Source organism: Lycorma delicatula, chromosome 11, assembly GCF_047948215.1.
Source record: "Lycorma delicatula isolate Av1 chromosome 11, ASM4794821v1, whole genome shotgun sequence".
In the NCBI taxonomy this organism is placed as follows: domain Eukaryota; kingdom Metazoa; phylum Arthropoda; class Insecta; order Hemiptera; family Fulgoridae; genus Lycorma; species Lycorma delicatula.
This window is the reverse complement of record NC_134465.1, coordinates 43,537,046-43,552,760: the sequence shown is the minus strand read 5'-3', so window position 1 is coordinate 43,552,760 and position 15,715 is coordinate 43,537,046. Positions and strand designations below refer to the sequence as shown.

The following is a 15,715-nucleotide window of genomic DNA, read 5'->3' as shown; positions in this document are numbered from 1 at the left end:
TTTATGTCTGCCAACAACCCACATAACGTTCATGAAATTCTTCTACATGACCAAACTACTGGGGTGTGGATTGCAATATCCAGAAGAAGAGTAGTCAGCATAATATTCTTTGTAGAAATAATAAATTCAGCTCGTTATTGTGAAATCATTCACCAGTTCATAGGAGAGCTAACTGAGATTGACATTAATGATGCTTGAATTCAATAAGATAGCGTGACTGTGTATTCAGCCAGGCGGTCTATGAAATTACTCAAGAGTATGTTGTAGATTGAATCATTTCTAAGGGGCTTGAGGTTACCTTGTTCTCTGGACTTGAAGACCACCGGATTATTAATTGGGGTTATGCAAAAAAAAGTGTTTATCAAGATAACCCCTACAGCCTCTATGAACTTCAAACTGCTCTTTGTGATTTTACCAAGACATTCCACATGAACAACTTGTATCTTTGAGAACAAGAAGAAACGCGTGCTGAGCATCCACGTGCACAAGTACGCCTTGAAACATGTGTGACCAGTAAGGAACTGGGTCAAGTCGTATCCTAGTTCCCTGTGTTTTCTGCACAGCCATCTCTGGAGGTTCAGGATCAGTCTGTAGGTCCATCTTCTTTCATCAACTGATCCCATCTCCCCTGCCACCTGAGGACAAGCGATGCCTCTGCATCCACATTATCCACTCCCCTCTGTATCACCTCCTTCTTCTGAACAAGGAGATCCAGGGTTGCAAGTCTGGCCGCTACACCAACTGCATCGTCTGAGATTGTCTTTGAAATCCTCTGAAATCAGGGTCAACTTATACGAGATTATGGCCACTTGGGTCTTTTCTGGCAAAAACTGTAGCCTGATCTCCTACTGGTACGAAATTATAACGTTTTTCATCTCGTTATCCGTTCTGATTTCTCTGTCACCATAAGTGCCAAGTCGTCTGCGAACCTAGTAAAGATTGCCCCAATGGGAAGCGTGATGGACACGACTTCGTTGTAGATGATATTCCAGTGTTGGCGCAAATACTGGATCCTGTGGATCACCCTCATCCTGATCCATAATACTTGATTTTTCAGAGAGATAATACTGGATTTTCCTCCTCAGTTATGGACTGACCGCCACGACTATTCAGTGCCTGTAATATCTTGCCCCACAGTACACTGTTGAATTCATTTTTTACATCAAGTAGGATCACAGCCGAAGTCAAGCACATTTGCCTTGAGCTTGATCTGGCCTCCCAGACGTTGGTCGTGAAATGGTATCTAGAAATGGTATCTACAGTTGTCCTGCCATTACGGAAGCCAAATTGGATTCGCTAAGACCGCCAGTTGCCTCCAGCTTTTGATTGAGCCTGTTAATCAGCACCTTTTCAAAAAGCTTTCTCAGGTAATTCAGCAAGTAGATTGGCTTAAAGGATGCAGGTTCACTGCTTCCCCTCCCGTTCTTCCTGATGACATCTGGCGGACTTCCAGGAGTCTGGGAACCATTCCTGGGTGATGGCATAGTTGAATGCATCAACCACGCACCACGGAGCGAATTGTATTACAACAAGCTCGACCACATCCCAGGGCATGCCGTCCAAGCCAGGGCTCTTACTGTGCTTGATTTTACAGCTGGCCACCACGTGCTCTTCTGTGGTGACGAGCTGAATCTCAACATCAGATATTTCCTCGCAGTTTGTTTCGCTGTATCTAGGAAAGAGAGCCTCCATGCAACTCAATAGGGTAGTTCCCCTGTCAAGTACCGGAAGGTGCTTGCCAAATTTTTTAGCCATCTCCCCAAATGTCCTTGTTGAGGGTATCACAGAGTTTCCTCTACTTCTACCAGAAGTAATGGTTTGCTGTTCTGTTTCTGTTGTTGCAGGTACCGATTGGAAATTTTTCCGGTTCCTGTTCTTCCTCCCATTTACCAATGAATTATAGATATGTATCTGGTTTTGGGCTTAGTAGTATACCAATTATCCATCTATCTGGATTAATATTGGGAGGAAGAAAGTTGTTTCAGGTAGATGGATGACTACCATTATGGAAGTAGTAAAGTTGGTTGGAGTAAAACTGTAGCATCATATACAGGGCCATCTTTTCCCTTGGTGTTATGGTAAGTATTTGCAATTATCTATATTTTTATATAATCTTGAAGAAATATTATAAATTGTTTGTACAGTAAATTTTTTCTTGGAATCACTCCATTTCGTATAATATTATTCTGTTACTATGATAGTTGAATTCTTTTAATAGAAAATTAATTCACTATATTGGGTTAAAGCGTATATGTTCGAATATGATATGATAGTCTTTTTTACTATAAACAACTCTACTATAAGTTGTTTTATAGTAAACAACTTTACTATAAAACAACTCCGTTGTTTTCTTTTAACTTTCTCAGGATATATTTTACAAAAAACTCAATTGACTAAAATAAAATCACTTTTAATTTTTAGGATAAATTATTTTTTGAGCATTTACCAAGGATTTACTTTTGTATAGTATTTTTCAAACTTTTTGGTGACCTTGTTGAGTATACAGACAGATTTTGGTATATAGCACTACAAATTTATTTTGTAAAAAGTTATTACGATGAATTTAATTAAATTTTTTAATAATTAATAATACTCAAGCAAGATTAAATCACAAAAGGTGTTTTTTGTTTTTTTCACTGTTGGCATTCTAAAATCATGAAAAGAAAATGCTTAAAAATTTGTTAAAAAATATTAAAATTAGTCTATCAAACCAGATAATAGAATTTTTATGTTGTCTAACACAATTTCAATTTACAAGAAAGGACCTCATTATGCTTCCATTGACATTTTTAATTAATTACCAAACCATTAAAAAGAATGTTCCCATTAATTTATTTAAAATACAATTAAATGATTTTCTTTTCAGAAACACTATTACATTCCATTCAATGTGTATATAAATTTGTGGGCTCAAATATTTTTCAATAATGTCTTTCGAATTGTGAGTTTTTTTTTATGTTTAATATGTTTACCTTATTATTATTATTTCAAGGGTTTATATTTTAAATAATTAATATGGGCTGAAATTATATCTATTTTTTTATCTTATAATGTATTATTTTATAATAATCAGAATAAAGATTATTTAATTTATTTTGTTGCAGATCTGATTGGTAAAACATCACCATCAGAAGGATAAATTAGCAAAAGTAACTTTTAACAGAACAAATTCTAAAAAATTAAAAAAAAATTAACGTTTAGAAATTAATAGAGTTTATTAAATCTGTTTTGTCATTAATTTTTTTAAAAACAAAGATTGGATATTAAAGGTTAGTCTACCTTTAATATCCAATCCATATTAGCCTTTTTTTAATAATTTATGTATTGTTGTTTGTTACTTATGAAAATGTTTGTTCCAGTTGCCTTGTTCACTGAAAACGAATTAATTATTATTTTGTAATCTGAAAGAGATACCCTTTTTAAACTGTTGAGGATTAGTACCGTGCATAAAAATTACATTTTATGTATGGCAGATCACTGAGTGATTACAAATAAAGATTGAAAAATCCTACTATTATAATTATGTTCTGCGATAAGCTGATGAATGCAAAATTATTCAGCTAATCAGTCAGTATTGACACACCTATATTATAATACAGCTAGGGTTTTTTTAACGCAAGCACGTATAGTTGTTAACATTTATTTGAGTTCAAGATCAGGAGATAAATATATTGTTCATGAATCGGAGTCAAGTTGCCAAAAATATTTGGATATCTGTTTGTGTTGTGTACGTGTTTTTGTTTTTAGTAAACAGATTTTTCGGTTTATTTTAGTTTATGTTGAGATAATGGATTTTTGCCAATGCTATGACTGCTGTCCTGTCAGTTTAGGTTAAGGACAAATAAATGTATATGTTTTAATTTACTTTTGTAGTTTATTTATTTAAATTAAAAGAAGTATATTGTTAAATCAGTTTTAAGAGTAGATTTGCCTTAGAATTGATTACAGCTATTTGAGTTATTTATTTTTATTATTATTTTTAAAATATACATAAAGATTTATTTTTTGTTGAAATGAATTGAAAGGCAAGATTGTACTCATTTCACAATATCCTTTTTTTATGATTTGTAATTACAACCGATTTATTTTGTTTTGTTCTATCAGTTTAATAATTTTTTTTTGACGTTTACAAATACTCTCAATAATTTTGAATCTTGATGTAATATTTTTTTCGGTACTTTTTAATGTTGATAAATATTTCAGTTAAAAAGATTCTTTGTTCCTTCAATTAATAATAACTAGCCAGCCCATTTATTGTTGCAGGGGGATGGCACCTTGGACATCCACAGAGCTTATGTTGGTCTTCATTCTCATCTACTCAGAGGGCTCCACCCCCTTGGACTCGCACTTTTGTTATCCTCATGATTGTGAGAATAATACTGATAAATAACTTTTTTTTCCTTAATGAATATCTTTAATTTAAAACTTCACCCTCCTTGGGGTTGAAGAAATAATGAACATTGTAATATTTTAACCTTCAAGGGAGCTAGGGCTTCGGTCTGTGGTTTAAAACCTTACATGGTATAATACAAATATATCCTGAAAATTTTAAAGTGATTTATCAGTTAGTTCTTTGAGATGACGTTTATCAAAAAACCTTCTCAGTTTTTCCAACAAACATGGGTAAAAATTTGGTTGCGATCTATGGTGTAGTTTTTGTTTATCATGAACAAACAAAAACTCTCTTCCTCTTTATATAATAATATAAATAATAAAAGTTGAATTAATGTGTTTAATAACTGTACGTTAATGTATTTAATTTTAATTATTTATTTTCATTTTTTTAGATATTGTTCTCCTATTACCAGATTTCATTTTACATTATGTAGAATTAAGAGGTTTGGCTTTACATGTTAAACATTTTAGCCCCCTGTGTTGTTTTATGTATCTGTTCAGTGAGAAACAAAAGTTTTAGACTGGTTTATAGGCAGAGCCGTCCCTACCGTACTACATAAATACCAGCAGTTCAGTAATTAAAGAGGTTCCTTAGTACAAATCAAATGGGGATTGAACACAAAATTTCCACAAATTAGACAAAAAGGAAAGGGGGTGGTTGACAATAAAAAGAAAATGAGTGTGCTGTAGGACTTAGTTAATTAAACTGTCATGTAATGTTTTCCACTTGATTTGGCAATTATTATTTGAAAGTGTTTCCTTTAAAGAGGGAATATAGTTCATAATTCTAATTGTAATTCTAATTGCAGCGCATGTCAGTAGTAATATCTTGGTTTTGTTTTTATATTTATTACTATTTCTGTAATTTGGTTTTTTTACTAGATAAAAAAAATTAATTTTTGTTTATATAGAAGCAAAGGTTATCTACATATTTAGTAAAAACCAAAATAAGAATATACTATAAGAATTAATTATGTTCATTATTTTTTTTTATGGATTATATGTAGGATAATTTTTGTTTTTTAAATAGGGTGATCCAGAAGTAAAATTACTATTAAGACAATGAAATTTGGTAAAAATTACTACAAGAAATTATATTTATAATTCTTTTATCAGCTTCTTTCTAGATCACAGTAGTAAAATCATTTTTTATGAATATATTAATTTAATTAAGTATGAATAGTACATACGCAACAGTATTTTGTTTTATAAAATTAATATTAAAAAAAGGAATAAAGCGCATCTATAAAGAAGTACAGGTTAAGTTACATAGAATTCCATTCATATGAAATAAGATTGTACTGAATGTCCTTCAGTGTTTCTTTGTAATGAGATTTTTTTTAATTTTATTTTGTACCTTTACTATTTATTTACAGGTGTTTTATGCTACGTATCATCATTATTTTATTGTATATTTTTTTTATATTAAATAATAAAAATAGATTATCTTTTTGAAGTTGTTTTATTTATCTTAACAGATAATATTTTAGCATCTGTAAATTTGTATACTTGAATGTTTTAATTAATTTCACAATTTTTAGAACAATATGTGTTGTGCAATATATTCATAATTTTTTTCAACAGTATGTTCTTTTTATTTCTACTTTATTCCAATCTTTTAGTACCATTGTACTGCTTATGTGTTTATATATATATATATATATACATACACACATACATGCATAAATAAATAATGTGTGTCGGCCTATACTTAGATTAATTTCTTCAGACTGACTCAACATAAATTCTTTGAAAATGGCTGAAAAATTTCTGCTTTTGGGGCATTGATTGTATACATTTTTAGACAAATTTAAAAAAGCGGGGCGGAGTAGTTTTCACATTTTTAATTATAACTTTTTTTTTTTATAATGGTTGTAGAAAATTAGACTGCAGTATGATAAACGTTCATATTGAGTTATTTAAAATTCCAAAATTTTTAGTTGATCAAGTTTAGGAATGGGAATGTTCAACATTATTTCTAAACACTTTTTATTTATTCTTAAAAATCTATTCCCTAAAAAAGTTGAAATTTGGATATATATGTGTATACTATATACAGAGTGTTTTATTTTATTCACCCCAGGCTATTTTTTTTGTAATCTCACCCAAAAAAATTACTCAAACTAAAGTTACTACTCAGATTAGGGAGATGGTGTCCTTTAACTTGACCGTTATTTCAAGGTTAACACAATTTTTTCAAACGGAATGACTTATTTTTCACCCCTCCAATGAAAAGAGTAGGAAATTGTACATTGAAATATGCGGTCACATATATGGCCTTAGAATGTTTTTGAAGGTCATACAGCTAATCATCAGAGATGGTGTTGTACGAGTTATATTTTTGAAGATCATACAACATTCCTGGAATATGAATATTTATATTCCAAGCCATTTATCTCGCAAACTATGGGAAAGAACATAAAATGACTACACTATCATATAACATTATCTCTTATGGTTAGCCGTATGACCTTCAAAAAAGGTCCAAGGTCATATGTGTGACCACATATTTTAATGTAAAAGTTTTTGTACTTTTCATTGGTGAGGTCAAAAATACGTCATTCCATTTGAAAAAGATCATGTTAAACTTGAAATAACGGTCAAGGTCAAATCAAAGGTCACCATGAGATGACTTCCAATCTGAGTAACTTTTTTTAGGTCATTTTTTGTACTGTGCGTAATTTACAAGAAAATTGTCTGGGACAAATAACAAATAAAATGAAACACCTATATATATATATGTATCACCCCATCAGTCAAGGAGACATGGTACACATATTTTATTTTTAATTAACTAATTTTTTTTAACTTTTAAACTTGCTTAAAAATTTTTCACAGACTTACTGAATTTATTCTAATAATTAGACTTTTAAGTTCTAGGAAACACGGTCTTGTGCTTAAAATATGCATTTTTTAAACTTAATTTACAGGATTAAAAATCCAATTGTATGTAGTTCTAGCCAATCTATCTACCCAGAACATGGACCATCAGTGCTCCAGTCAGCCCAGGCAAATCCAGGAACCAACTCGGCGCCTCCCAGGGCCAAGGAGCCTACCTCATGCTTGTAGAGCTTCCCATTCCCAATTTGCCAGGGAGACTGGCACCTTGGACTCCCACCATTTTGAACATTTGTTGTAGGTACAATATTGTGCAAATTTTTATGTCGATATGCACCTTGCGTTGTTCAGCCAATGGTGGAAAAATTTGAATAAGAACGAAACATTAGTGATATCGGTAACAAATTAAAAATCAACCACAAAACAATTTAAAACCGTTTAAAGAAAGCTGAATATAAAAAAAAAATTATGTTTGGATGTCATATGATTTAACAATGAAAAGTTTAATGGATCGAATTTCCATTTGCAAATCATTGCAAAATCACAGTGAAATTAACAGAATTGTGTTTTTACCTCCAAAATGGTAAAAGTGCAAGATCAAAACGCCACACATTTGTTTTAATAAACTTCATTTGAAATATAAACAAAACCTTAACTTTACTTTTGGATTAAAATAACAAAAAACTTTTTCACTACATATTAAAAGGTTTTTGAACTTATTGATCCCCAAAATGTCCTATAAAAAGTCCTTAGCCTTCCCATTGAATATATATATTTGATTTAAGAATGAAGTAAAGGCTATTTTCAAGAAATATATTCAATTTGATATAATATATTATTTGGATAAAATCCCAAATAGGCTTATATCCTGAAATTTTGGGAATTTTAAAAACTAAGAAGCATATTTTTATAGTATCGTTCCTCCTAGATATGGAATTCTGATGTCATAGGCTATGTTTTGCGTCATTCTAGGTACATAGAATTGGCTTATAAGAATCAAAAGTTTAGTGTTTAGAAAAAAAAAACGTTTTACCTTAGATTTCTCAACTAAACCTTCAGTCTGGCTGAATTCATTCCTGTTAAATGTAATGTAAATTCTAGAAACTTTTTCTTATAATAAATCTTTCGGTTCATTTAATCTTTATTGTTCAAATTTCTATGTGTTTCTACGTAGTAATAACAACATTTATATTTTCTAAATGAATTAAAAAAAACTTACCTAAAATATTTTCTGGAACATTTTCTTCTGGAATGTTAAATTTAATATTGATGAGATCATTTTGTACCGGTATTGATTCTATTAATGGAATCGTTTGAAGCGGTCTTTCATCCAAATTAAATCCAATCGATGATTCTGGAGATTGTTCAAATGCACCATTTTTAAGTTCATTAAATAAAACTAGTAATATTAATTGTCCTTTTATAATTTTTTGATAAATCATGTTTTTAAATATCAAAAAATATATCACTATAAAGTTACATTTAAAATAGTACACCGGTTTATTTTTATTTATGTTTTTTTCTTGATTGACTGTTGGGTTATCTGTTGTAATTTTTGAATAAAGGTCTTTTTATTTTCTGTTTTTTACTACGCTGATCTGAAAACAAAAAAAATTTGTTATAGTTATTATTTTTTCGCTTAAATTATAAATTTTAATAGTTTGTTATTTATCTTTATACACAAGTACCAGGATGACCAATTCATAAACATTATCTTTCAAGTAGCAGTTTGACAGGTTACTGACAGCAGAGGATAGTGTCCTTCACATTGTAAGACTTGATTAGTTTTTTTTTTTTTTTTTTTTTTTTTTTTTGTTTGTGGGCGAAAAATGCTTGGGCGTTATCATCGTCCGGATTAGTTAGTTAATAACTAGACCGGTTGGTCTAGTGGTGAACGCGTCTTCCCAAATCAGCTGATTTCGAAGCCGAGAGTTCCAGCGTTCAAGTCCTAGTAAAGCCAGTTATTTTTACATGGATTTGAATGCTAGATCGTGAATACCGGTGTTCTTTGGTGGTTGGGTTTCAATTAACCACACATCTCAGGATTGGTCGAACTGAGAATGTACAAGACCACACTTCATTTACACTCATACATATCATCCTCTGAAGTATTATCTAAAAAACGGTAGTTACCGGAGGCTAAACAGGAAAAAGAAAAAAAAGACTTGATTAGTTGTAATTTTTTTCCCTTTTGGACTATTGAAAGATAGAGGATATGAATTGAATTCCCATATTATTATGAAAGAACTGAAGGTAAATATTTAACAATAAATCGACAACATTTTATGTCAAGTGACTCTCAATATGATCGCTCAAGCACAAAAGTGCTGGGCGCTCGTTTTAAAAATCTTTTGTGAAAGTATGGTAAAGTTCTGTTAATGTAAATACAGAATTTAAATTAATTTATGTTTTTTTTAATTTATATGTCGCAACCGTGTTTAATCTATAGTGGTTCAGTTTAAAGTTATTCACCTGGTATAAATTAGAACATCCATGTGTATGTATGTTTTCAACTTGTTCATTAAAAATTAAAGAAATGCTGGGTCGATCTGAATGATTCTTTTACGTGTGGCTTAGGTTTTAAATTTATTCAGTTAACTTTGTTATTCTTGGATGAGTTGTAAAGTTTATACAAATAATATGAACTGTATATATATGTATATTAAAAGCAAAAACAAAATTCACCACAATACAGAATCAAATAAGATTTCTTGCCTTATCTTTTCATTTATATACCTATAGCGCTTTCAAGGAATTACTCATCATCAGGTGGTTAAAATTAATTTTTTATTTTTAAAAACTTCAAAATCACACAAAAACTATTGTTACATATATAATATAAATATGCAGTCAAATAATACAAAAATTAAAATTCTTTAATTTTATATTTTTATGGCTAGCTACTAAATACAGTACTCAAATTGTTGGTGGCTAGCCACAAACATGTATAATAACTTAAAGAGTTTTTAGTTTTTTAACGATTTTTAATTGTTTGACTACATATATATATATATATATATACAGAGTGTCTCATATAAACCCAACCGATCAATCATTGATCTATGAAATTTCAAAAGTCAAGCCTACTCGTCTACTCGTTACTGAAATGGACTCGTCCAACATCTTAACATCGCGGCGACGCAGAACACTACCGATAGTAACAACAATGACATAACGTTCAGTGTCGTACGAAATCAGCGGTTGCACTGCAAGATTTGTTTCGCCATAAGTACCCAGATAAACCAGCTTCTAACAAAAGATCAGTATTAAGGTTGGTCGCAAAATTTAGAGACACCGGTTGTGTTAATAACAAGGAACACAAAAGATCTGCGTCAGTGTTGAATACAGGTACAGTCGCTGAAATCAAAGACCTCGCCAAATAAATCGATCAGACGTTTGTCTGCTGAAATTAATTTGTCTAAATCGACTGTTCATCGGGCGACCGAATGATTACAATTACGACCTTATGGCATTCAAACGGTTCATCGACTTCTTGAGCCCGACAAAGAAAAACAGCTACAATATTGTCAACGGTTCCGTCGATTTGTGCGCGAGGGAATTAATGTTATGGATTCGTTATTTTTCACAGATGAAGCACGGTTTCATTTGGATGGCTACGTAAACAGCCAAAACGGTAGAATTTGGAGCGCTGAAAATCCCCACGTTTATCACGAAAAACAATTACACCCGCAGAAGTTGGGCGTGTGGTGCGCGATATCGCGGAAGAAATTAATCGGTCCTATTTTTTTCGAGTACACCATTAATGCAGAACGATATCAGGATATTTTATTTCAGTTCATTGCACTCTTGGAAGAGGATGACAGACACTGCCGGCTACAACATGACGATGCGACATTGCACTACGCAGGTTCAGCTTCTGATTTCGTTGAGGAATTCTTCGGTAATCGTGTTATCGGTCGAGGCTTGTGGTCACCAAGATCTCCAGATTTGACTGCGGCAGATTTTTTTCTACGTGGTTACCTCAAAGTAAAGCCTACAGCGACAAACCACGAACACTTGAACGATTGAAAGTCAATATTGAACAAGCCGTATTAAATATCCAGCCACAAACTTTGAAAAAAGTTGCAATAAACGCTGTAAAAAGAATTGAAGCTTGTATTCAAGAAGATGGCGGCCACTTCCAACATTTATTCTAAATGTAAGGTAATGGATGGTAATAATAAAAATTATATTTACATTTACACATGCCTTTTTATTATTTCAATACCTACCAATATAAGGTTGGGTTGCGTTTTATATGGGACATCCTGTATATATTTATATATATATATTCAAACAATTAAAAATCGTTAAAATATATATATAATATATACACTGTATATGTAACGGTAATTTAAAATGTGTGATTTTGAACCAACTGATGATGAGGAAAGCGCTATTGGTATATAAATGAAAAAAGAAAAATTATAAGATAAGGTAAGAAATCTTATTTGATTCTGGACTGTGCTGAATTTTGTTTTTGCTTTTAATTAATTGGTCAAAGGAAGATATGGACAATAAAAGAATTGATTTTGCTAAATTAATATATACGAGGACTGTAAATAAAGAAATGAAACTAGTATTTTTTGGCAGCCAAATTGGCAACACTGAAATTACTGGTTGTCATGTGTTTGTATGAACAGCTGATTTATATTAGGTATTAATATTTTTAGTCTATTGTTGCCATGTGAGACGTAAAAATCTTCTAGTCAAGTGGAAGTGTGCTGCGATCTTCTAGGGCGAATTGAAACTGATCCTGATTTTCTAAAAAAATATTATTACTGGTGATGAATGTTGGATATTTGAGTACGACCCAGAAACAAAACGCCAGAGCAAGGAGTAGCACACTTCAAACTCACCACCAAAATAATAAAGCAAAAATGATCAAATCAAAACCATGCTAATTTGTTTCTTCGATAGTAATGGCATTGTCCATAAAGAGTTTTTGCTTACAGAACAGACTGTAAATCAATATGTTTTCCGAGAAATTCTTGAAAGACTGGGCCGGTGAGACCAGCCATCAAAGACAATTGGATGCTGCATCATGAAAATGCACCTTGTCACACTGCACTCTCAATTAATGAATTTTTGGCAAAGAAACACATTCCTGTAGTTCCTCAACCACCTTATTCACTTAACTTCAGTCCATGCGATGTTTTCCTGTTCCCGACTTTAAAAAACACCTCAAAGGACACAATTTTGGAACAGTAGAAAACATAAAAAAAATGTAATCGACCATCTGAAGGATATTCTGGTTTCAGAGTTCCAACACTGTTATGAAAAGTAGAAAAACCGTTTGAAGCGTTGCGTGGCTTCCCAAGGGAACTATTTCATGGTGATTTATGTCCATGTATAATTCATGTAAATAAAGCGTTTTTCTGAATCAGTCTCAGTCTATTTACAGATTTCGTTTGTATTTTTTGAGTTGTTAAATAATCATATTAGAGGTAGTTATAAAGTTTACTACCGTGAAATTTTGGAAAAAGATAAAATAAATTTTCATTTGGTATTTCAATTTTTTTTTTGTTCGTCCGGACCACTAAGGATGACGTTTTCATAATAGTTTGTAACTTCTTTTGTTTTCCCAACATTTTTCACTCTGTTGTTTTTCTTCCTCGGTCCATTTTCTTCTTGTACTCTTATACTCCTTGTCTGGGATTCTTTGATTAATTTTCTGAATCGGACTCTATTCAAACTGAATTCTTTGGGGATTTTTGAAGTTTTAAGATCATTTTCTATTTCTTTAAACCGGCTAGTTTTAATATTTCTACTGTTAGAAAGTTAAAGTATTTGTTTTGTTTATCTGTTTTCGCTCATTCTGTATAAATCTCCATAAAATTGTAATTTTCTTATGCCATATTTTAATTATTGAAATTGTATAAATTTTTCTCGACATATGAACTATTAATAGAAAATTTTATTGTAAGAGTTAACTATATACTGTATGTTGAATTAAAATTCATGTTTCAATAATTTAAAATTTAGTTTCATTTTTATATAAAATTAAAACAAAAAGTTTTTTATTTTCATGTTTTTTTTTTTTTTCAGTTTGTGACCATTGCCTGGATCTGTGTCCTATCTACTGTTTATTGTAGTATTATGCTGAACGACAACCTATTATAATGAATGCTTTCGTTGTTATTTTCAATTACTGGCCAGTCTAAAAGATCTTCAAAGCAATTATTTATTTCTCTGTTAAACGTGTATGTAAATGTTCCCAGACAATTAGTATTAACCCTTTCTGAATTATTTAATTTCTAATTTTTTAATTTATTTATTATTTAGTATCTTCACATATTTAATTGATTATTTTTTCACGTATTTTTCTTTTAAGCTATTCGTATGAACTTTTTAACCATTTGTTTTTTTAATTAATGTTTGCTTTAATTAATGTTTGCTTTTTGTTTGCTGTGTTAAAATAATTTAACATTATTTTGAGTTAATTTATAAATGTGTTAGATATCGATCAGAATAAAAAATTAAATGACTGAATGGATCTAGGAAGACCGTGCTAAAGTCATGATCGGAGCAGCATCACAAAATACACAAATATTAATAAAATAAAGATTATACGATTGAAGTCTTTATAATTATAAAATAAAAAAAATATATATAAGCACATGAAATAATAATACGTTAATATATGATTATATTAAATATAAAAAACTAAAAATACGAGGATAAGTCAATTATTATCCGTAGTTTCGTTATATTTTTGTTTATGTTGGTAGTACTGTCGTGTTGCGTAGATGACGCAACACGACAGATTACTCACGGTAATTAATTATTAATGTAATATTAATATTGTAATTTAAATGAACGATTTAAATGCTTTACTTTCAGAATATTTACGTATTTTTTTATCATATCTGCTGCACTTTAAAATACCGGTATATACTCGTTATTTTTTTTAGATTTTCGGTCTGGCAAATCGAAGTGCGGGGCTTATTCGGGGGCGCGGGGTACTCGAATAAATACGTTTTTAAATTGCGACATTTTAAAATTGTATACTGTATTTAAGATACTGACATTTTAAAGATGGTACACCAATAAATAATACGAAAGGTAAAGTCGATAGATGGGTGGAATATATTGAAGAGTTACACGGAGGAAATGAATTAGAAAATGGTGTTATAGAGGAAGAAGAGGAAGTTGAGGAGGATGAAATGGGAGAAACAATACTGAGATCTGAATTTAAGAGAGCATTAAAAGATTTAAATGGCAGAAAGGCTCCTGGAATAGACGGAATACCTGTAGAATTACTGCGCAGTGCAGGTGAGGAAGCGATTGATAGATTATACAAACTGGTGTGTAATATTTATGAAAAAGGGGAATTTCCGTCAGACTTCAAAAAAAGTGTTATTTTCATGATACCAAAGAAAGCAGGGGCAGATAAATGTGAAGAATACATAACAATTAGTTTAACTAGTCATGCATCAAAAATCTTAACTAGAATTCTATACAGAAGAATTGAGAGGAGAGTGGAAGAAGTGTTAGGAGAAGACCAATTTGGTTTCAGGAAAAGTATAGGGACAAGGGAAGCAATTTTAGGCCTCAGATTAATAGTAGAAGGAAGATTAAAGAAAAACAAACCAACAAACTTGGGGTTTATAGACCTATAAAAGGCATTCGATATCGTAGACTGGAATAAAATGTTCAGCATTTAAAAAAAATTAGGGTTCAAATACAGAGATAGAAGAACAATTGCTAACATGTACAGGAACCAAACAGCAACAGTAACAGTTGAAGAACATAAGAAAGAAGCCGTAATAAGAAAGGGAGTCCGACAAGGATGTTTCCTATCCCCGTTACTTTTTAATCTCTACATGGATCTAGCAGTTAATGATGTTAAAGAACAATTTAGATTCAGAGTAACAGTACAAGGTGAAAAGTTAAAGATGCTACGATTTGCTGATGATATAGTAATTCTAGGCGAGAATAAAAAGGATTTAGATGAAACAATGAACGGCATAGATGAAGTCCTACGCAAGAACTATCGCATGAAAATAAACAAGAACAAAACAAAAGTAATGAAATGTAGTAGAAACAGCAAAGATGGACCACTGAATGTGAAAATAGGAGGAGAAAAGATTATGGAGGTAGAAGAATTTTGTTATTTGGGAAGTAGAATTACTAAAGATGGACGAAGCAGGAGCGACATAAAATGCCGAATAGCACAAGCTAAACGAGCCTTCAGTAAGAAATATAATTTGTTTACATCAAAAATTAATTTAAATGCCAGGAAAAGATTTTTGAAAGTGTATGTTTGGAGTGTCGCTTTATATGGAAGTGAAACTTGGACAATCGGAGTATCTGAGAAGAAAAGATTAGAAGCTTTTGAAATGCGGTGCTATAGGAGAATGTTAAAAATCAGATGGGTGGATAAAGTGACAAATGAAGAGGTATTGCGGCAAATAGATGAAGAAAGAAGCATTTGGAAAAATATAGTTAAAAGATGAGACAGACTTATAGGCCACATACT

The 15,715-nt window shown here is 31.2% G+C and overlaps 1 protein-coding gene and 1 long non-coding RNA gene across 4 annotated transcripts in view; one reads left to right on the top strand and one right to left on the bottom strand.

Moving 5' to 3' along the window:
• The window catches only part of LOC142332049 (uncharacterized), a 50,299-nt gene extending 45,643 nt beyond the window's left edge, over positions 1–4,656 (top strand). For both annotated transcript variants that reach the window (XR_012758133.1, XR_012758132.1), the window contains exons 2-3: positions 1,845–2,078; positions 4,264–4,656. This is a non-coding gene — a long non-coding RNA (uncharacterized LOC142332049). The remainder of the gene's footprint in view (positions 1–1,844; positions 2,079–4,263) is intronic.
• LOC142332047 (nose resistant to fluoxetine protein 6-like) overlaps positions 1–15,715 on the bottom strand; it is a 113,436-nt gene that overhangs the window by 51,488 nt on the left and 46,233 nt on the right. For both annotated transcript variants that reach the window (XM_075378166.1, XM_075378165.1), the window contains exon 2: positions 8,453–8,831. In XM_075378166.1, coding sequence (XP_075234281.1) covers positions 8,453–8,675 — 223 coding nt within the window. In that variant the 5' untranslated portion in view covers positions 8,676–8,831. The remainder of the gene's footprint in view (positions 1–8,452; positions 8,832–15,715) is intronic.